Source organism: Balearica regulorum, chromosome 5, assembly GCF_011004875.1.
Source record: "Balearica regulorum gibbericeps isolate bBalReg1 chromosome 5, bBalReg1.pri, whole genome shotgun sequence".
NCBI lineage: Eukaryota > Metazoa > Chordata > Aves > Gruiformes > Gruidae > Balearica > Balearica regulorum.
In genome coordinates, this window is record NC_046188.1 from 44,142,412 (window position 1) to 44,163,677 (window position 21,266).

Sequence of the window (21,266 nt, forward strand, 5' to 3'; positions counted from 1 at the left end):
TGTAAATCAGGGATTTACTTTGGAGGGGGTACGCTGCAGTAAGTCCTGCCTGTTTTCCAACACTGAGCACACTGGTGCTAGCCCTGTGAACTCTTAGACAAGAGGAGAAGTAGACTTCAGTGCGAATTTGATTTTAATAATGAAAAGGAAATGTATTGGAACAATTACAGAAAGTCATTCACAGTCAAAATGTCTAAATCATCATAGAAACCTTTCCTCTGTGTGTGCAAAATTTGCTGCCTTTAAAAATAACAGGTCTGGTCCTCCTAAATGCACTTTGTTACCGCTTTCTTGTCCCTGTTCTCACAGGGAGCAGCTTTTCCTTTATGACTGTCTTGCTGTGCAGGGGACCTAGATGGTATCTTCAGAGGACAAAAAGGTGAGGAAGATGCTGAGAACAGCAAGCTGCTTCTGCTGATGTAGAGTTCCCGTACAGGCAGATGCTGATTATGTTGCAGGGAAAAGTCCCCACGGTACTCCACAGGGGAAGGAAAGGAAACGCCTGTAACCTAAGAGCTGGCTTCTGCCGCCAAGAGGGGAAGGGAACTGCACCAGAAAGGGAAGTAAAAGTGGGAAGTGAATGTGCAGCATCACCATGGGAAGAGCCTGTGGTTCTGGTGCCTGCTGCAGTCTCTCATTTTCTGCCAAAAGCTACAAGGCAGATGGTGAGCATTTGGCATGAAGTTCCCTGCAGCAGCTGCAGCAGCTGCAGCGCACACAGAGAGGCCAGCCTGGAAGAAGAATCACACTTTGGACAAAAAGCCAAAGCATGGCAAATAAAGGGATCCAGAGTCACCTGCAAACTCGGATCCTTTATGGTTTGGGTTTTTTTTTTTTTCCTTTGTTTGTTGTTCATCCAGTAGGGAAGATAGCAAGAAAAACTACAGAACTTGGCATTTAATCCAGTCTTAGGTAACAGCTCTGCTACATCTCTTGAATTACAGAATAAAAACATTCTGCCAGTAAAGCAGAATGGACCCATGTAGCTGCAGGCTGGACTGCCTGCAGTACTGGATACTCCCTGTCATAGGTACTTGAAGTTCAGAGGTGGGGAAGTCAAATTCAAAGGCTGAATCTTTTTAGACAGGGCACAAGTTTCTTACCTATGGGGACTCTCCTTTCTAGAACCACCACTGCACAAGAAATGGGGTGCGGGTTTGCTATGGTCACAGGAATTCATCTCTCTGATGAAGCCTTTGGAGCTTCTTTTGATCATATGTACCCTACTCTGAGCTGAATCCTAGAAACTACTGCTGGGTTTTCAATCTTGGCCTGATTCCAGGCCAGTTCTCTCTTGGATCACAATGTGAGCATGGAAAAAAAAGACCAGTTGCCAGTAGCAACTACTTAACAGCAACCTCAAGAAACACTTTTCGCTGTCTGCCATCCTCTGCAGCAGTTCTCTGTGCATGGACAGATGAGTCCTGGTGCATCAAGCTGTGCCCTCTGCTCCAAGCCCAGCCTTCCCACCATCATCAGCCCAATGGCTTGAGAGAAAAGCACCAAAAGCAGGTTGACCCTGAAGAGAGATTCAACTCCTGACTGCACTGGACGTGGCAGCTGCTGGAGGCCCAAGCCCCTCTGCCGCAGTTACGGTGAGTGGTAACATTTACAATCACTTGAAAGGAGAAATATGCTTGACCAGCTCCAACTGGCCATGTTGGGAATCCCAGACTAGGTAAGCTGTATGAGGACTGGGGGCACCACACAGTACACTGGCTTCAGAATCAAGGTGTCATTTCCATTAGAGTAGCTCAGTCCTCTCTCTCTGGGACGTCACCTTTAGAAAGCATCCAAAAAAATCAAGTCTAGCTTCATACTGGGAAGCAATGGCCAAAGCAGAAGAATGCTCAGGAACTGAAGGTGCCCAATCATCCTTAGGGGCAACGCTGCTCCCTCCTACTGCCTGGGAAGGAGTTGAAGCAACTGTCAGGCCTGATCTTCTCCCTCATTGGAAACATGCCGGTAGCCAGGGGGCTGAGACTGTATGCGAAAGAGTACCGTCAAGAGGAGGATTATAAGGAGAAGGAGAATGGATCCACACACAGCCAGACCCAGAAACAGTTCTGCAGGGGAGAAAACAAGCGGTCAACGTGGTATCATCCAGACTTTCCCCTTCTGCCATGCTCTGGTCCGGCCTGGGCTCACCTGTGTCGTGCATGATGCTTGCTACCTGGCACTCTTGCTCCCAGTCCTGGGGAACAACAGGATCTGTGAGTTCCAAGAATCTTTGCAGTGGGCATTTGTGCTCACAGCCAGGGATTGTCAGTGGGAAAGGTTCCTTCCCACTCTCGTTGCGGAAAAACATCTCCACAGAGAAGTTACTGAAAACAAAACACAGCTAGATGTTTGTTATTCTCCAGCTAAAGTCATCCCTTCCCAAAACCTCAGTGCGCACACCCTCTCCTTTACTTTGGTGGTAGTTTTCCTCTGAAGAGTCTGCTACTAGGAGCAAGATTGCATCCCCCTGGGGTGGGGCCTAGCCTAGGTATCTAACCCTTGAGGTGAAATCACAGCAGAGGTCTTTACTGCAGCCCTCACCCATCATCCTCTTGGTACAGCTCAAATAAATGACATGAGGCGTATGGCGCTTGAATCTTGTTGTAGACATCTAGAGCCATCTGCAGTGCCACAAGTGTGGTGTCATGCTGAGAAAGAGGGGAAAAAAACCAAATCAGTCACCCTTACGGATGTGGCAGGGCAGCTCAGACCATACCAGTCACGGATGGGGTATCGCTGAGGGGACATCACCTTTGTAACTTCCATCTGGAAGAAGGAAGAGGAGCTGTACTGATAGAACCGTGATCTGTGACAGTGCCAGAGAAGGGGAGGGAGTGAAACACAGCCATATATATCCTGCATTGTTCTTTAAGAGTTAATCTCTAGGCAGCAATTTGGGAGAAATGCTCGACTTTCCAGTCTGTAGGCTGCTGGAAAGGGGGGATGACTCTGTACCTACATTACTGAAACATCACATCTGAGTAGCATCAACCCACCTACCCAGTAAATACAGCAGTAGCTCCCCAAAGTCTGCCAGTCTCATCTGCAAGCCCGAGCTAAGAGGAACAAAGTGTGGGTTGGGAATTTTCCTCAGGACCCCCAAAGGAATGATGCCAGATCCTACACATCCCACCCATCCAGAGGCAAAGATCCATGTCCTGATCACTGCTGCATGGGCTGGAGAGAAGCCAGAAAGGGTTAAAACTATCACCAAGCCCCAGTCCCCTGTAAGGAGGAGGAGATGGGTAAAAGCTAGCCCCCAAGCTCTGACTTACCGCTGAATAGACAAGTAGTTTCAGGTTCTGGCGGGCAGAAACATTTGCTGCTTTGGTTAGGTTTTTCCTTATGTGATCCAGCAGGACCCCTGAGGAAAGGGAACAGCTGGTAAGAGGCAAAAACCAGGCAGCAGCATGAAGCTCCCTCCCTGGTGCACTCACCGCCTTGCAGACGAGCTTTTTCTACCCGATTGTGGATCCCAAACAGAAATTCAAAACCAAAGTCTTTTAGTTGCTTCAGCTGAGCCATGACATCTGGTGTCACCCATACAGGCAAATCCATTTTGTGTGCTTGCTAGAAAGAGAAACAGAATACTCATCTGCAGGTAGCACGGATCACAGATTACTCAAGAGAATGGGAGTGAAGGTGTCTGGAGTCCTGCCCAGACTGCTACTGATTTCCTTTATTATTTTAAACATGCCCCTTTTCTATTTATGCTTCTGTCCTCACACTGCTGTGCTGCATACAAAGAATATATGTGGGGTTTAATGTTGTTTCAGAAACTAATAATGAGAAGCATAAAGATTAAAGTCTAGGAGCTATGTTTCTGTGAAAGCACAACTGGACTGCAGGGTTATGTCGTAACACCAATACAATAATCTTGGGGCATTTACTTTACGCATGGCTGATTCTGTCCTGCAGTCAAAAAAAAAAAAAGAAGATAAGCAAGAGAGCACAAACTCAAGGTTTCTGGTGTACCTGCGGCACAATTTCCCCGGAGGCTCTAAGGGCTACTGAAGGATACCAGAGAAACTTAGAAAGCACTCTGCAGACGTACCACTGGGATGTATGACTGACAAAGCCCCATACTCAGAATACACAGAACTAGGAACCAGGAGAAGAATTTGCTTTGCAGCCAACCTGTTACAAGAAAGGATGAGTTATACTGGCAGACAAACAGCAGCTGTGGTTCCCTGGCATCACTCGGAGCAATTTCCTATTGCACATCCCATTAAACTGCCAGAAGATGAGGCTGGATATCCTTAAGGGCCTGTTCTGTACGAGTCATTTGGAGAAATTCCCATCAGCAACTTAGACATTTAGTTAGATTTTCATTGATTTACAAAGAGAATAGCTAGTAAGTTCAGGTATTTCTTGGACTTTTTTATTGTCTCCAGCCAGATGGTGGAATGAATCTACTGGCTCAGGTGAGAAAAACAATCCTTCTCTTCAGGGCACTGTTAGTGTGAAAAAAGGAGGAAGCCCAAAGCAGCTAAGAGACTGATGAGCTTGAGGGTATAGTTTTGAGGGTAAAACTCCCTCAAAATCTTCTGGTTTCATTTTGGGACACTGACCTATTCTCCAAGCTCTTGGGGATTATAGAGCGGTTGTCAGCTGGCCTTCCGGGTCCAATTTGCAAGGTCATTAAGTGCATCTTGAAAATGAAGATGATTTGACATTCTTGATCTCTCTGACCAAAGAATTTTTTGTTACTGACAAGTTGCTTCACCGATTGTTACAATCAGGTTTGTGATACAAAGGGCAAATTTACACAGTGCAATGCAGCTCTGGATTGGAATATTCTCAGCTTGCAGCAACTCAAGCTGCTACTTCACATAGCAAAGTGCAATTCCGTGCAGATTTATCTTGTACATCCACAAAATAGTACATACCACTGCCAGCAAGCTAAGCAGCCTTGCATCTCCATAGAATTAGCATGACACAGTGTCAAAATGTTTGGGATTACTGCTTCTTCCATAATTAGCTAGTTTGACATGAAAGATCTCTATGATTTACTTCATCGTGCTGTATAGTTATACACAAATAAACTCGTGTGCAACAACTGTAAGTCTCCTCGGTATGTGACCTTTCCCTTAGCATTATCACAGCGCAGCTAACCCAGTTTTTTATTTCATTTAAGCCTCCATGAGATGTGCTTTCAACAAAACTCCACATGAATATAGAGTTTGGTGCCCTGCCCCAGACAGTAGAAGGGTAACATCTGTCTCTAGAGTCTTTCTCTGGCAAAGGAGCTTATAACAGGTCAAGAACCAGATGTGGGTGAAACCTGCTTAACCTAGAAGAGCATTATTTTCTTTTAGAGGTGGCATTAACAGAAGCACAGAAAGAAAAGTGATTGGTCTAAAGGTACAGAGAGGTAGAGGTAGAACCAGGAACAGTCCTAATTCACGCTCCCAACTTAAACTGTAAACTTAACGCTCCTTCAGTTTCCAGAGATCTCATTTCTTAATTAACTCAGATTCATCCACAGAGATCGAAGGATTTCAGAGTGCAGTCATTTTCTAGTGACTTTCAAAAGAGACATTTATTATGCAGGTGGGACTTTTTCTGGCTCTGGCATGATATATAAGCTACAAAATGGGAGGTTATAGGGGTGCAAAAGTAGGTAATTCTTGGCACATGCCTCTAGTGAGTACAAACTGTTACTATCTGAAATTACAACATTACTTCTAACTGTAGGGTGGGAATGGCAAAAAAGTTGTTTTAATGGATTTTGCAAACTAATTTTCTACCAAATCCAGTGAGCCCTAAAGACCAAATTCCCATGGCTGTAAGATGATGGCCAAACAAACTTACTTCACAGAACAGTGTGTCATACACACTCCAAACAGAGTCAAGAGAGACATCCCGGATCCCAGTCTCATTTGCCACCATCTGCAGGAATTGCTGGAGGTATGAGAAAAGAGAAAGGCCTTCAATTCTGCAATCTCATACTGTATTACATTCACAGGTATTCCTACCCATTTCTCAGAGCTCTGATTATATGGAGGTGATAATACTTTAACTACAAGCCTAAGACCACCTTATCTCATGCAAACAATCACTTACCCAATTCTCTTTGGTCTTATTTACGTATTCTGCTGAGTGCCGTGTTTCATTCTGTAGCTGTTCATACCGTGGACAGGGGGTCAAAGGAAACTTCAGTAGCTGGGCAGAGACAAGAGCAGCTAGGTCACCAAGAAGACTGAAGTACAGAATTTGCAGTCAACACGTGCAACTGTAATGACAGCCTGACTAGCAGGATGCATCTATAAACAGCCTCAAGTACTGCCTTCTAACCCACTCCAGACCACGTGTGGTCTGCTGAGGTGCTGCAGCTAACGTGTTGAGTGAACACAGCCCCCGAATTTTCGTATTCTTCTGAGAACAGAAGAACCTTTGCCAGGCAGGTCCCAGGAGAAGTTCAAGACAATCTGAATCGAGACTCAAGCAAAGACCTTTGGAGAAATCAGTGTAACACACTACCCGAGTAGTCAGTACACATCCCTGAGACTAACTTACCCTTTCCTCGGACTCTGGCACTGTGTGCACAGGGATAGGCTGCCAGGAGATGTTGGGGTTGAATATCTGTTGTCCCTCTGGGGGATACAGGCCTGCCAGATTGGCCTCTGCACTCATCAGCGTCCGATCGCAGTCTGTGCTGCGGATGAAGATCTGCCGGGATAGGGACAGCGCACCATTAGTAACGCTACCGTAAGCGGTGATGCTCGGACGCAGGATGATGCATGCACTGAGGAACGTTGCCAAGTGCCCTGCAGCTGCTCACGGACAACAGGATAACAGGAGTTGAAGTGACCAAACCTGCTGATGTCAGCCTGGACAAACTGTAAGGATGGACACATTTTGGTGTGCAATGCTGGAGCGGTCTGTTCTGGGTCAGTGGGATAGCCAGGTGCACTGTGCAGAGATTACAGAAAGGAGTCTGAAGATGAGGAAGAGTCAGAGAAGAGCGAGACAGAGATGCAGATAACGACGGGCACAGACAGGAAATGCGCTACACTTACAGAGCAGGACTGGGGCAAACTCCTGCATTCCTGTCTCAGTTCTAGGAATGACCTGCTGTGCTCATGAAAATACCTGGCTTCTCCAAGCCTCAGTTTTTCCACCTAAGAAACGACGACAAGAGTGATCTGACTAACAGGAGAGGAGGAAAAGGGGGAGCTGGGATTTTATTTGATCATTGTCGGCTCTTGGGATTAATGGGCCAAGACTTATCATTCCAGAACTCAGACAGAGAGAGCTCAGCCAGAAAGAAGAGAAACAAGAAAAAACCAGAAAAGGTTCAAAATGGCAAAACTTTGGTATCTGTGCACTGAAAACACTTGGGGAAGATTGAAGAGAAACCAGTGATAAAACGAGAGTGACACATAAGAAATCATGAAAGAACGTCCTAGAAAACAGCATATTGAAAGAACAACAAAAAGCCAGAAGAATGAAATACAGTGCCAAGATTGGGATTTTTAAAAAATGTTACATGATGAGAGAGAAACAGAAAAAAAAAAATACACTCACTCTGTATAGCATCTCCCACATGGAGTGTATCTCAAAACTTAAGTCATGAGGAAAAAAAAAAAAAAAGTTGTATTTTCTCTGACAATTTCTACCCACTTTTATCCCTTAACTGTGGCTTGAAAATAACTGACCCTGTACTGATTAGACAGGATTGCTTTCATCCACGGTAAGCGCTGAAGAAATAGGAAATATTTTAACAGATGAAGGATCTAATTCTAGAAGTGTCATAAAAAACCTAATTAAGCCCTGAGTGTACGTACATGCTTTCTTCAGCACCTTTTGCCAGGGCTCCAGCTTGTCGCTGAGTCAGGTGATGGACGGTCATACAGTGTCACCCAGAGGCAACACTTCTTATAAGAGAGGTTGCTCAATGCGAGCAGGGGTTCAGGCTTGGTTAGCAGAACAGCTTGTTTGCATATGCCTTGGGTTTGTTTTTCCTTCTCAAGCAAGAGAAGGAAAACAGTGTTGGCTGGCAAAAGCTTTATAAGAATGAAGTATGTTTGGAAAGCAACTACTGAGGAAGGTTAAAGGATCTGCGTTTGAGCTGATGCTGGAAGTTTTGTTGATGAAGCAAACGTCAAAGAAGGGATGTAATCTGAAGTATGGCAAGCTGGTATTTACTGGGGAGCCCAAAAAGGGGCAAAACAAAGACCTAAAATTGTATGGGGGCTCTCAGTTTGCCCCATCTGGTCAATCACCCAAAGTGAGCTCAGATAAAATAACTGAACCAATGCAGAGCCAGCGGTGGGACAAGGGGGTCTTGACTGCCCGCTGTCCAGCCAAACCCTGTGACAGCACACCTCTCGTCATGACACGTGGTCATGTTCCAGTTGACTCACACCTCTTTGATCAGCCAGCAGGGGTATTTGAGGGGATTTTCCATTTCCTTACTTTCCTTGATCTTTCAAATTTTCCCCTGCGCTTAGCACATGGTTCCACAAAGGCTCCATAACTTTTTATTAAACAAACATACCGGTTTCTCAAGAACTATTACAAAGCGTGGCAACATCCGGGAGGAATAAAGGAGAATTAATAGCTGTGGGGGGCTGAAGCTGTCAATAGTTCACAGGTGGAAACAAATGAGAGGGTCACTTCTGGTTAGCGACTACTGTTTGTATGTACAGACTCCCGTGAGATTGTGACTGAAGTGCACTGGGGAGGGCAGAGCAAACACGGGCTCCGTTCTTGTCAGCTGGTGTGACAAAAGAAAAAGAAAAACCTCACAATCTCGAGTAAGAAACAAATACCAGCTACAATACAGCCTTGCTGGTTGGTTCCCTTGGCTTCGGAGCAGGCGGCTGGAAGGGTCCCACAGCGGGGCTGTCGCTGCGCGGCCCGGCCGGATCGCCCTGGCACCGGCGGCGCGGAGGGGCGGCCCGATCCTCCCCCCGCGGGCAGGCTCGGCACAAAGCCCGCGCTCGGGCCCCTCTTCTCCGGCTCGGCAGCCTGCGCCGGGAACGCGCTAGGAAACAACAGTGCTTTGAGACCCGCCGCCGGCGTTTCCCCGCCGAAAGCAGCCTTTCCCGCAGACCCCGCGCAGCCGCCCGGCGGGGTGGCCTGGGCCCTCGGGGCCGCGGGCGGCAGAGAGCGCCGTTCCCCCACCCAGCCCCGGTGCCGGCGCGGTGGCCGGTGGCACTGACCTCCTGCCGCCGGTACATGTCGCTGAGGAAGCCGCGGTACCGCCGCCGCAGGGCCTGGCCCAGCTCCCACTGCTGCCGCATCCCCACCTGCAACGGCACCGGGCGTTACCGACGGCGCCGGCCTTGGCCGGCCCTCGCCCGCCGCGGACGCACCTGCGTGAGTTGCCCGAAGCCCTGGGGCCAGGCGGCCTCCTGGAAGGGGTCCCGCGGGTAGGCCTTGATGGGCGAGCGGTCTCCGTGCCGGTACACCTGCGGGCGGCACCGAGTCACACCGGCCCGGCTCCGCGGCCCGGCCCGGCCCGGCCCAACCCGCTCCCGCCGCCCCCCTTCCCTCCTCACCAGCGTTACGAAGCGGAGGCTGCGGGTCCGGGCGGGCGGCGGCTGCAGGCAGAGCGCCAGGAGGAGCAGGACGGCGCCTCCCCAGCCGCACCCCGCCGGATCGGCCGCCATAGCGCTTCACCCCCCCCACACACACCGCCGCCGCTCGGAACCGAGCCGCCGCCGGCCGCGGGCCCGCACGGACACAATTTTCCAGCGCACACCGGAAGCCTCGCGGCCGGGCCCGGGCGGCAGGGCGTCCCCAACCCCCGCCGGGAGTGGCGACAGCCCGGGCCCACGTGCCCGCCTCACAGCCTCCGCGCGCAGTTGCGCGTGCGCGGCCCGGGCGGGGCGGCGGGGTGCGGTGAGGGCCGGGCCGGTCCCGGGGGCTTCCCCGGGATGCGCTGCCCCCCCCCCCCCCGCGGGGACGGGCGCGCCTCGGAAGCGCCGGGTGGCGTGGGGCGGCCCCGCTGCGCTCCGCGGGGCCGGGCGAGGCCGAGGCCGCGTGGGAAGGGGGCCGGGCCTCGGGCGGGGCCCCGGGGCTGCTCCCGCCTCCTGACGGGCGGAGGCGGAGCCTGGCGGCGGGGCGGCCCGCTCAGCCCGCCGGCCTGCTGCGGGAGCGCCTGGGCACCCTGAGGGGCCGCGTACGGCCGGGTCGTTCCCGCCGGGGTAACGGCGGCGTCCTCCGCTGGGCAGCACCCCGCGGGCTTCCACCACGTAGGTGCTCGGCGGTGGGTGGGCACGGGTGGCAATGCGAGGGTTGAGTTGTGTCACGGCGTGCGGCGCGGTGCGGCTCCTCGCCAATAAAGCGTCCCCATAAACCTCCGTCTCAGGCGGGCAGGTGGTCATCCGGCGGCTTCTTTGTAAACCAGGAAAAGCTTCACAGTGTTCTGACATCATCCCTGATCTCTTGCGTAAAGCATTAATGGACAGAAAGAGGGAAAGCGCGCAGGTGCGCGCAGCCCGGCTGCCGCAGCTCCGTGGGCTGTTAATCGTCTCATCCCTTGAGTCAGCCTAAGGGTGTCAGCGTGGAAACGGAAATCTGCTGCCGCTGGCTCCGCTGGCAGAGGCCGTCCTCGCCGGCATTGCCCCGGATCCGGTCGTTTCTTACGAAGCGAAGCTCGGAATTACGCGAGCGCGCGAGGAAACCCAGCTTCTCCTACCAGGTGCACATCTGCTGAAGCGTTTGGCCACTGATGTGGTAGGTAACGGCAGGCGGTTAAACGAGTTTTGTGATGGTTAGCGCTCGCCTCCACCTCCTAGCGCGTAGAGGCAGGTGGTTACACGGGGTTCTCGGCTTTCGCGTTCTTAAGAAAAGAAGGAAACACAGCTCTCGTGTTTGCAAAGCAGTCTGAGAGGTGTGAAGCCCAATGGCTCAAGAATCAGCTCGTTTGTACGTGTTTATTTGCTTAAAACTTTACGTGGTTTGCAGCGTTTAGAAGTCACTCGCGTGACATCTGCGGGCACCGAATTATTTATGAAACAGGGGTTGTGTCAGCGCAGGCTCGGTGCAACACACAGAGTTCACCTGGATGGAATAACGTGTTTAACTTGCTCGTGCTTGAATGCTTAGCGAATTTAAATGAATGTCATTCTGTATCTTCAGAAGAGCACGAACCCGTGGTGTTATTTTGCTGACGCGGTACCGCCGGGGCTCCTGGTGGGTGCAGGAAGGAAAAGGTCGCGCGTTGTTCCTGCGGGCACCTTGCTTTTGCACCTCTTCCTGCTGGCTTTGCGCCGCTCCTCCGAGGTGAGGCGAGGGCGGGGAGCCGGCAGCGGCTGAGGGGAAGCCGTGAGCACCGGCGGGCGCGGAGGAGCGCGGGACGAGGGCCTGACTCCGTCCGTGGCCGCGGTCCCAGCGACCCGCCATTCACCGCCGTGCAACTGCGCGTCGCTCCCGGCGGCCTTCGCCTCCCGCCGGACCCACAGGGGGCGGGGCCGGGGGCGGGGCCGAGGGCGCCGGCCGGCGGGGGGGCGGGGCGGGCGGCGCCTGCACGTGACTCGGGGCTGCGCTGCGCGTGACATCACCACAGCTCCGCCGCGGCGCCCTACCGGGAACAGCGCCGGGCCCGGCCGCCCCTCCCGACGGCGGTTCGGGCACCTGCGCCACGGGGGGCGGTCGGTGGCCGCTGCCGCGCATTTCCGAAGAGCCGCGGGCCGCGCCGGTAACTTTTCTCCTCGGCTCTGCCTCTGGCTGTGGTGGGCGGCGGGGGGGGGGGGGGGGGGGTGTCTCCTCCTCGCCGCCCGCGGGGCCGGCCCGGCCGCTCCGCGTGTCCGTGACTCACGGCGGGGGACGCGGACGCGCTCTCCCACCCCGCGGCTTTCCGGCCCCACGGCCTGCACCGGCCCGAGCCGTGGCAGCGCTTCCTGGGACCCGGTGCCGGCGGCCCAGTGCCGCCCGCCCGTCCGCGTGGTGCTGCCGGCCGGGCCGGGCCGGGCCGTGCTGAAAGGAAAGAAGGGAAGAAAGGAAGGCAGGCAGGCGGCGGCGGCCCGGCCCGCCGAGCCGCCCGGGGCCTGGCCGGGGTGCGGGCCGGGCTCCCCCGCGCCGTGGGCGGGAGCGGGTCGCTCTCTTAGTGTGTGGAGCCGAGCGCTGGCGGTCGTGGGTCGTTTGTGCTGCAGGCGGCGGCGGGGCCTGCCCTCTCGGGCTGGCGGTGGTTGCGCAGTCGTGCCGTTGGAGAGGGTCCCCCTGCTAAAGAGATCGGAGAATGGGCAGCCACAGCAGGTGGACGGGCCTAGCAAGTTAGAGCAGGCGTTTAGGGAGGGGACATCAGTTGGTCGTGGCTGTTATCGTGTGTGCAAAGAGCCTGGATCTCTGTTTGCTGTCTCCAGAGGTGCTGTCAGTGCAGCATGGAGATGTTTACTTGCTTTGTGGTAACTTGTTAGCTTTCCCCCTCCCTTGTCTCCTCTGCTCAGCTCTGCATTTCTTGGTCTCTTTCACCTGTTGCATCCTGTCAACCCAGATTGCAAGCTTTATGGGACTCAAACTTGTCTGCACAGCTGTCAGTTTGTGTGCTGCTGTTAAAAGGTAACTTTGCTTAGATTGGTGATGACTCCAGATTGTGCCATTTTGCTGGCACTCGTGCAAAGGTCCACAGATCTGTCACAATAGGTACTTTGTTATGGGCCAGAAGCAAACTTTGGATTGTTGGTGAAAGACAAATACTTTATCTCCTGAAATTTCCTCCTCCCCTTTTCTTTTTTCCTAAAGGCACAGCTGGGCCCTTCACTGCAAGGCTTTTTTGAGGGAGTCTCCAACATGAGTCACGTTTCTGACTAACCTTTTGGATCACTGCGTGTCAGCCGGTTTCTGGCTATGACTGCAGGTTATGTTTGTCTGTAGGGAAGAGTCCTCTCAGCTCTGCTGCTGGTTCCAAGGTACGTGGAGTATCTGCTCTTCCCCAGGTGTCAGGGAGAAGGCCGTACCTGAGGACAGACAGAAGAAAAAGGAAAAGCTGGTTTTCACTTCCTTTAGTGAGTGGTGGGCTTGGTTTGTGGAGTAAGTGAGTCTTAATCAAAGCATAAACCCCCTGCTGAAGCAGGAACAGAAAAAAATGTCTTATCTTTTAGTTAGGGAAGCGAATGTGGCTTGAAAATTTCAGCCAGGTGTTGCTGAGCTCAGTCATTCTTTTGGTTGTGGGAAGAGGGCACTGGACATGGTACGCATTGTGGAGTTTGGCCTTGCCGCGCTTCTCTGCTATCTCACCTGTGGCACATTCACTGGAAGATTGCTGCTGCTGCAAGACTTGCCAGGGCAGACTGACTGCGTGGCTTCCTGCTGGAAATCTGGCACTGAGTTTCGTGATGTTTTTTTCTCATACGTGCGTACGCACGTGCATCCTTCTTCATACGGGAAGACCAGCTTTTGCAGGAGAAAAGCAGGGGTGAAAATAATTAACAACCTTCCTCCCTTGCCCCAAAAAAAAGGTGGGGGAGGAATAAAACCAAACCAGCCTCAGGTAGGACAGAACATGGGTCATTGCGGAGCTGCTTGGGAGTTCTGTAGCTGCCGGGGGAAACCTGCAGCTGCTTGTATTGTGAAGAGATGCAAGGAAAAGTACCGTAGCAGGGACTATATATATAAATTGCCTAATCTAAAAAAATAAGAAACAGGAAACTTTATCGCAGAATTAGTGTGTCCTGGCTGTGTGCCTTGGGTTACCGTCGTTGGTTGTTTCCAGTTACTGCTGCCGCAGCTCTCTGCGCCTTGTCAGCATGTTTCCTTTACCAGCTGGCTTGCACAGCCAGCAAGGAGGCAGGCAGAGGGTGTGCAGAAGAACAGGCGTGCAGCCGTACAAGTACAGAGCACAAGTTTGCTGCCTTATCCTCATCTTACACCTGCAGGAAGAGTCATGTTTCCAGTGTGTTAAAGTGCATTTGATTGCTATGACTTTTTTTTTTCCCCAAGAAAAGTGCTTTCTCACAACTCAGTGCACTCATTCTGTGGTAAACAGATGGGTGATTTTTTTTCTGTTAAATGTTTGATCCAGTGGTGATGGTCTCAGACCTCAAAAGTCATGTCTCTCGTCATTAGATCTGGCCTGTGATTGTATGGCTATCAAAATTGACAGCTTTCAAAATTTTGAGTTTTGAATTTAAGGTCTTTCAGCATTGCTGTTTTCCAGAAGTTGTGTTCCTATCTGCCCAAGGAAGAGTATAGAATATAATATGCTTTGTCTTGAATAGGTTGAAGGGTGATCCTGCTTTCTGCTCTGGAACCAGCTGCTGTGAAAGTCTCATTGTTGCAGATGTGTGGGTCTTTGCATGTTGAATAGGAAAGCTTATCAGATGTATGTCACTCTCCCTCCCTTCCCTCCCACCCACGAGTAATAAGATTCACAGACTTGACAATCGTGGAAAAAAATCCATGTTTCAGAACTGAGCCAAATCCTGCTATAGGTGTCCCTGCCCTGGAGTTGGAACTAAATGATCTTTAAGGTCCCTTCCAACCCAAGCTATTCTGTGGTTCTGTACAAAGATAACTTGTTTCATTGTGGGAAAATGTTCTGCTGGTCTGCAGTAGAATATGTTACCTTGTTTTCCTCACAGCCTAATAGTTGAGGAAGGCATCATCACATTCTTTTGGCTGTGGAAACTGTCTTGGTGGGAAGGAACTTCATCTTGGGAGGGAATTCAGGGGAATGCTTCCTGCTGACAGGTGCAGGTCTGCATTTAGGCTGCAAACAGTTGAACTTGGTCATTAGATCATACTTCTGCTAATATACAAGTACAGTGTTTGACTTGGCATTTTTGTTGCAGTTGCTGCAGCTAGAAGCTGTATTGTAGTCAGTTTGGGTTTGAGAGATGTGCATAATATTGTTAAATTAGACGAGCCTGTCCATGTTCTAGCAGATCTTAAAAATGTCTCTATTAGGAGTGGTATGATGGGTTACTTTAGCACTCCTGTGTGGTTTTTGTTCTGTGACTTCCTGCTCAGGACAAAATACCTTTTTTTTCCATTTCTGGAGCATAGACAAATTCATTTCTTGTGTCCTCACTAAAAAGGAGACACGCCAGTGTAGCTTGCATTTTCAGATCTGGAGATCTCAAAACCAGATTTCCTGTAAAGCAAAATTACTTTATTGAGTGTCAAAAAGAAAATGTTAAGGTAATACTCAATTTTGGTATAATTTCATAAATTGCTTTGAAGTGTACACTGTCAAGCTTTTAAGTATCTTATCCAGTGAGGGGAAAGGCTAATAAGGGCTAGTGCACAGAGAGCAGAGCACTGCAGACCATCCAGTATGTTTAAGGGAGGGGAAAAAATAAATGTTTATTCAGTGGAAAGTTGATGAAGAAATGAAGAGAACAATGTTAGAGAATGGGAAATCTACTTCTTGTTTTGAACAGACCCAAACTAGTGTCTGTAGGATGAAGTAGGAGAAGTATTTCATGGGATGTGAGGATTGAAGCAGTTTAAAAGCTGTGCTGCAGAGTCTGGTTGTGTTGTGTACACGTAGAAACCTCTCTGAGATGTAAATAGAAGATCTTAGGTGAGTATCAGACTGATTGCTAAAGCAGATGACTGACAAGAGAGTAGGTGTCTCCTGGCATGTAAGGCTTTCTAGTTTGTTTTACGGTTTTAAAAAAATATTGGCAAATGTGCTTGTAAAATTTCTTGAAACAAACTGGGCATGGAAGTTGTATTCTTTCTCCCCCCAGAGAGAGGAGCAGTCTTGGCCCGCTGGTCCTCCTGCAACTAGGAAACAAACAAGGTTAATTTGTTTAAATCAAGGCTCCCCACTTGCTGATTTAAATCATGATTAAAGTTGGTGATTCAGATAATTCATCTAAGCTTTGTTTTGAATTTGATACTTTCTTAAGAGGACGGTTTATTCTAATTGGTTAGGCTCATCTATTACTACTTCTTGCTAAACAGGACAATTGAGTGTATCTACATACACCCATTTATGCTGTTCTATCACAGTAAATGTTTACATTAGAAAATGGTCATTTGTATTTACTAGGTGAATAATTTCTTTCCTTGTGACTTTTACAAAACTGCATTTGAATAAAAAAGTCAAATATGTACTTTTTTTATAATTAGACTATAATAATGCAAATCACGCACTGGATATGTAAGAGAAAATATTGCTGGCGTGTGTGCTGCTAAGACTGACTTATTTTAACAGGGTAGTGTTATCTGTACTTGGCAAAATGAACTGCTTGTTTTTGGTCATTTTGTCCTTCCAGATCTTAGAATGAACATAACTCATCCTCCCTTGTCTTGTTTTTACTCAGAGATTGGAAAAGAGAAACACCTCCCCTGCATTTCATGCTGCCTCCCCCTACTTTGAGTGAACTGATTTAATAAGTGAATAGAAGAAACTAATCTTTCTACCTTTTTAAGAAAGGTTTGTTTGATACTTCAGTGGATTCTGATTCTGCAGAATTAGTGACTTTATGGAGTTTAGGAATTACACTCTTTAAACATTCTCCAGCAGCCATGTGCTGCTTGGATAGGGTGTGTGTTTGTTTGTTTAAATGATTGTTTTAGGCTTTATCATAAATTATCATTAACTTAGAAAATAAATTGAATGAGTGTAACTTTGAAAAAAATGGGTGTAAAATCCATTTGAAGGAAAATGTTTGGAATTTAAAATAGTCTATCTAGGCCCCTTATGAAACAAGGACAGAGGTAGGCTTCTGCAACAGCTCCTTAGTGTGTCTGGTTGCCAGGGTCATACATGCAGAAATGTGCCAGCCCCCAAAGGATTCCACATGCCATGCCAGTCAATTTTCCTGGACAGATTTCCACATGCCATGCTGTCAGAGATGCACATGTAGTGGCTTCTTGAGCACCTACCAGCAGGAACCCACGTGCAAATGTTTGTGGGCACATGAAGTTGCACTGGAACAGCCTTGGAGACCTGCTCTGATGGTGCTTGCCTTGACATGCCTGCGCATGCAGAGTCCTGCGGCCACCTGGGTGCTTCAGCTTGCGTGAGTACTGTCACCAAGGCAGGATAGCTCACCCAGCTGTGTGCTCTGAGAGCAGGAGGAGAAGCTGTCACCTTGCCTTCAAATACCAACTTTGTGATTCTGGTCAGCTGACTGACTGCTTCCCACCCGTGGCCGTTGCCTGCAGGAGAGGAATAATATTCTGGTTTCTATGAGAGGGCCAGGGAGAAGTTAAAAAGGTGGCTTCCGTGTTTACAACTGGTGAGGGGGACAGATTTGCGTCTATCTGCAGGTCTGGGCAGGAAGCCCTAGGCATATGATTTAAGATCCATATAGCATGCAGACAGGCAAGGTTGCACTGCTAGACCTTTAAGAAAGGTGTCAGACTCCCTTCCTTAGCAAAGGAAGAGGGAACTTCTGTTGTGGCAAGTGTTTTGAAACGTAAAATGCTGATAAACATAAATTGTATATCGTAGCTTCTGTTATTTAGGAGTGTCTGAGAAGAGGGGACTTAACTTTCTGGGCCATATGAGACTGAAGAAAAATTTTCCCTTGGTCTCCAGAAAGCTCCCAAGTTGCTGTCTGTTTTCCTAGAAACAGAACAGGAGTGGAGAAAGCAGAAACTTTTGCCTGAAGAAAACATTGATTTTCTCCCTATCACCTGCACTTTGAGGGCATTTTCTATCATGCTGCTTTTAAGCAGCAGGCTGGGAGTAAAGACTGAAGAAAAAACAAGAGGAAACTGCAGACTTTGTCCTCCCTTGTTTCAGTATCCTCTCCAACTGCTACTCCCTGATACTTGCTCTGGGTGGTGCCTTCAGCAGCGTCCCAGAATTGGCGGGCCATCCGCACCCTTCTCCCTTGATACAAGGATCAAAATAAGAAATCCAGCCACCTGTTGGCTTAGCCCCATTGCCCGCTCCCACACACTCGTACACGTGCTCGCATTTTCTAGCACTGATCTTGGGTTCACAATGATTTCTGAGAAGTCAGGTGATAGGAGCTCTCTGGCAGTATAACGTTTGCTTGCTTGCTTCATGCAGACCCTGCTGGAGCATCAGTCTTTGCAGAACCACTGGCAACTGGTTTGTCTGTGGGTTGTCCATGATGGTTTCATTCTCCTGGCGGGACTGCACTGGAGCTGGGAACAGAGCAGGCTCCTTGCAGCATGTTGCTTGTGCCAAACCCCGACAATCCGATGTTTACGTTCTTTTGCTTTTTTGTATTGGAGCCTTTGTGCACTTTCAATCTGGGCTGTGTTATTTGGGCAATAGAAAAGCATTTCTCTGTAAGCACCTCTGATTGCTTTGTGCCTTGTTGGGGCTCTTTCTGGATAGATGAGGGTGAGACCTCCTGGGTGCTTGGAGATAACCTGCGAGGAGAGTCGGTGGCTCTGGTTTCTCATCTGGTGGGTGTGCCGTGAGTGCAGCCATTTCACTGGCTGGTGTTTGAGCAGTGGACTCTGTCCGGCTCTGGACTGTTTTCCAGCTGAGTATTTGTGGTGATGTCAGGCAGTGTGAGAAGGGAACATGACTTGGCAGGACAAAGCCTGCAGAAAGTTCAGCTCCACATTTGGCCAAGAGCCTCCGAGGGAATGAGATCTACACACACATTCTGCTACACAGCCTGTCACACGCCCTCTCACATGCTCCCTTCCTGTCACACAGATCCTCTTTCTCTCATTTTCAGACCTTTAACCCTTCCCTCTTAGCTTTCACGCTCTGGGTTTATAAAAACCAAAAAGCTCCCTCCTTATTTTGCTGTTATTGTACCTTCTGAGTGTTTAGTTGCAGTGACCCCCCAAAGCAGAAATAGACCCCACAGGCCAGGATCCAGAATAGCAAAGTCAAAAGCAGGGCAAGTTTACTTTGCAAGAGAGCTCTTAATAGTCCTTTAATCTGACCTGCACCCCTATGCCAGTCTTCACTATGTTTGTTGGCAGCTCTTCTGATCTCTTTTCTTGTTCTGCTGCAGTCTTCTGGCTGATCTAGGTTTGGATAGGTACATCTGGTGCAGGGTGGGAACCCCTGCCTCTCTTCTCCTGCTCTTCTAAGACCAGTGTTAGCAAAACCTGCCAAAATATATTCTGGTAGTGGATGAACAGGGAATAGACTAACAGTCAAGCTTACTTTGAAGCAATTTAAAACTCCATTCTAGCATCCCTCCGATGAGTTCTTTATATGGGCATTTCTGTAGTACTGTCATTTCTTCCTGACCTCTGTGCTACATCTAGGGATGATATTTCTGTGAATGGGAATCAGTACTTTTCTCCCACTGCCCTTAAGGGAATCTTAATGAGTTTCCTGCCTGTTTTGCAATCCAGTACTGTATTTCTGTTTTGCCTGTGAGCAGTAGTATTTGTTTTGATTGATGCTGTTAGGTGGGATGGTGCTTGGATACTAAGTGCTATGTAGATACATTATAAAGAGGCTGTTTCCCAGAAACAATGCCGTTTCAGTTACGGTGATGCACAACATATTGATGAAAGTACTCTTGGGGTGGGAGGAAAGAGGGAAATCAGAAAAATGAACAATTATACCATGAACAGCCCTCTCCTTTATTCTGTTCTTTCCTCTTTTGCCTCTTATTCTTCATGTTCTTTTATTTCATAGCTGCTAGAGGGTGGACAAGACCAGTTTGAAAGAGAAGGTGGTCTGGACAAGGGCCTAAGAGTTAAGGGCTTTTAAATTCTCTTCCTGGGTTTGCTGTGATATATCCTATAGCTTTACTTGTCCTCGGTCATCTTGTCTTCCTGGTAAAATATTGCAGCTGCTTCTTCTGCTTCTTACTGCTGTTACTTGTTTTAGTAGGAGTGCAGTACTGGCAGTGGATTGGACCGTGTTCCTGTTCAGAGGAGCCAGCAGCAGTTTGGGATCCTGATGTTGAAGAGATGGGCTGAGACAGCCTGGGGAGCTGAGCAGATTTCCCTTTCCTGATGCCAGCTGATGAAGGCACTTGGCTAGAATAGGCATGGGTCATGAAATGTTATTCCCTGACTGCATAGTTTAGTGTAGATGAAATTATTTTTAAGGAAACAATCTGGTAAACAGTATGTTGTGTGATTATTTATTATAATTTTCTACAGGCAGAAAAAAGGTCTGCAGCGCTCTTTTCTAGGCATAATCTAGTTGGTTCTCTTAGTGCTTACACACAAGGTTTAACCCTTTTCCCTGGCATCTCCACTATGAGGATGTTATTTTGGTTATTAATTCTTGCTTCTTTCTTTCTTTTTTTTTTTTTTTAAGTTCTGATCTCTTGCTTCAGTTTGGAGATGACATTGGGATGACATCTTAAATCTGCCATGAGTCAGACTTGTGTTCCCTGAAGCAAGGCTGTAACATCTGTGGGACTGAGGGTCATAAAGGAGGAACGTAGGATCCAAGGCAGAGTTTTCTTTTGTTCTGTAATGTGGTACCCCTGTGAAAATCCACAATGATTGAAGAGAGGCTTCTCTCATGTGCTTTTTTTTTTTTTTTAACCCCTTCCCTGCAAGCCCTGTTTAAAAAAACCCAGCCTTTTTAACCTAGCTGATGACCTGTCACTGTGCATAGGATGTATAAGAGCTGGTCAGCAGCAAGAACATTGAGCTGCAAACTTTTCAACTTTAATTTCCCAAAGCAAGGTCCTGCTAGTTAGCAGATTATTTTGAAGTTTTATAGGTTGCTTGAACACTTTTCATGGTTGAATTTATTCTCTTGTGCGTATTTGTGTCTGTCCATTGGCACGGTTAGAAGAGTGAAAAAATGACACCATTAGTCAATACAGGGGCCCTAGGAAGAAAAACACGCAAACCAAAACCACCTTTGCATTAGCTACATTTACATGTGCAAGGGAAAAAAAGACTTACTGGTAGGATAGCTTAATTTGCTTGGGGAAATTGTGGGTGGCACTGACAAAAGAATGCTGTTGCCATTTTGAAGTGAGTTTCCATACGGACAGTTCGCTATTATACCTGATGCTGACAAACCTATTCTGTAGACAAGGCTCCAGGCTGGATCCCCTCCCTTCCCCTTCTTCCCAAGCAGTGGCAGAGAGCTACCCTTTGCTCCTCTGTTGGCTGGAGGGGGCAGCTGCTCTCCTTTGTGTGTTTCATCCTCCTGGGAGGAACACAGATGGCATTTTTCCTGTTGAATGCCCCTGTCAAAGCCTCAGTTGTGCTTCCTGCCTTCTGAAGGTCGGTGCTGATAGCGGTGTCAAGTTGTCGATGAGCTGGATTCTCAGCCAGATGTGGGAGATTGTTGCAGTTCAGCTACAAATGGCAAGTTCTGCTCATGTTTGTCCCAGCAGTGCTGCAGAAGTTGGTGTTGGTCCAGAGTGGCTGTGCTCTGTCTGCTCCCCATGTCGGGACGCTGGCTTCACAACTCATCTGGCCAGACAGAG

At 49.0% G+C, this 21,266-nt stretch overlaps 2 protein-coding genes across 10 annotated transcripts in view; one reads left to right on the top strand and one right to left on the bottom strand.

The window, feature by feature from the left end:
• Positions 1–859: 859 nt before the first annotated feature.
• On the bottom strand, positions 860–9,765 carry ACP2 (acid phosphatase 2, lysosomal). The gene is made up of 11 exons (XM_075754588.1): positions 9,510–9,765; positions 9,324–9,419; positions 9,171–9,257; positions 6,520–6,672; positions 6,067–6,165; positions 5,815–5,904; positions 3,438–3,570; positions 3,276–3,364; positions 2,542–2,648; positions 2,149–2,324; positions 860–2,066 (listed from the first exon to the last, which is right to left on the bottom strand). The coding sequence occupies exons 1-11, from the start codon at positions 9,618–9,620 to the stop codon at positions 1,930–1,932; spliced, it is 1,278 nt and encodes a 425-aa protein (XP_075610703.1). The 5' UTR covers positions 9,621–9,765; the 3' UTR covers positions 860–1,929.
• A 284-nt stretch (positions 9,766–10,049) lies between these two features.
• The window catches only part of NR1H3 (nuclear receptor subfamily 1 group H member 3), a 30,368-nt gene continuing 19,151 nt past the window's right edge, over positions 10,050–21,266 (top strand). Inside the window, exons 1-2 of one of the 9 annotated variants that reach the window (XM_075754592.1) lie at positions 10,093–10,205; positions 12,697–12,863. The gene's annotated coding sequence lies outside the window, so the exon portion shown is untranslated. Of the gene's footprint in view, positions 10,206–10,447; positions 10,655–11,473; positions 11,654–12,696; positions 12,864–21,266 lie in introns of those variants that run through there. The other 8 variants (XM_075754591.1, XM_075754597.1, XM_075754590.1 and 5 more) reach the window with 8 other exon arrangements.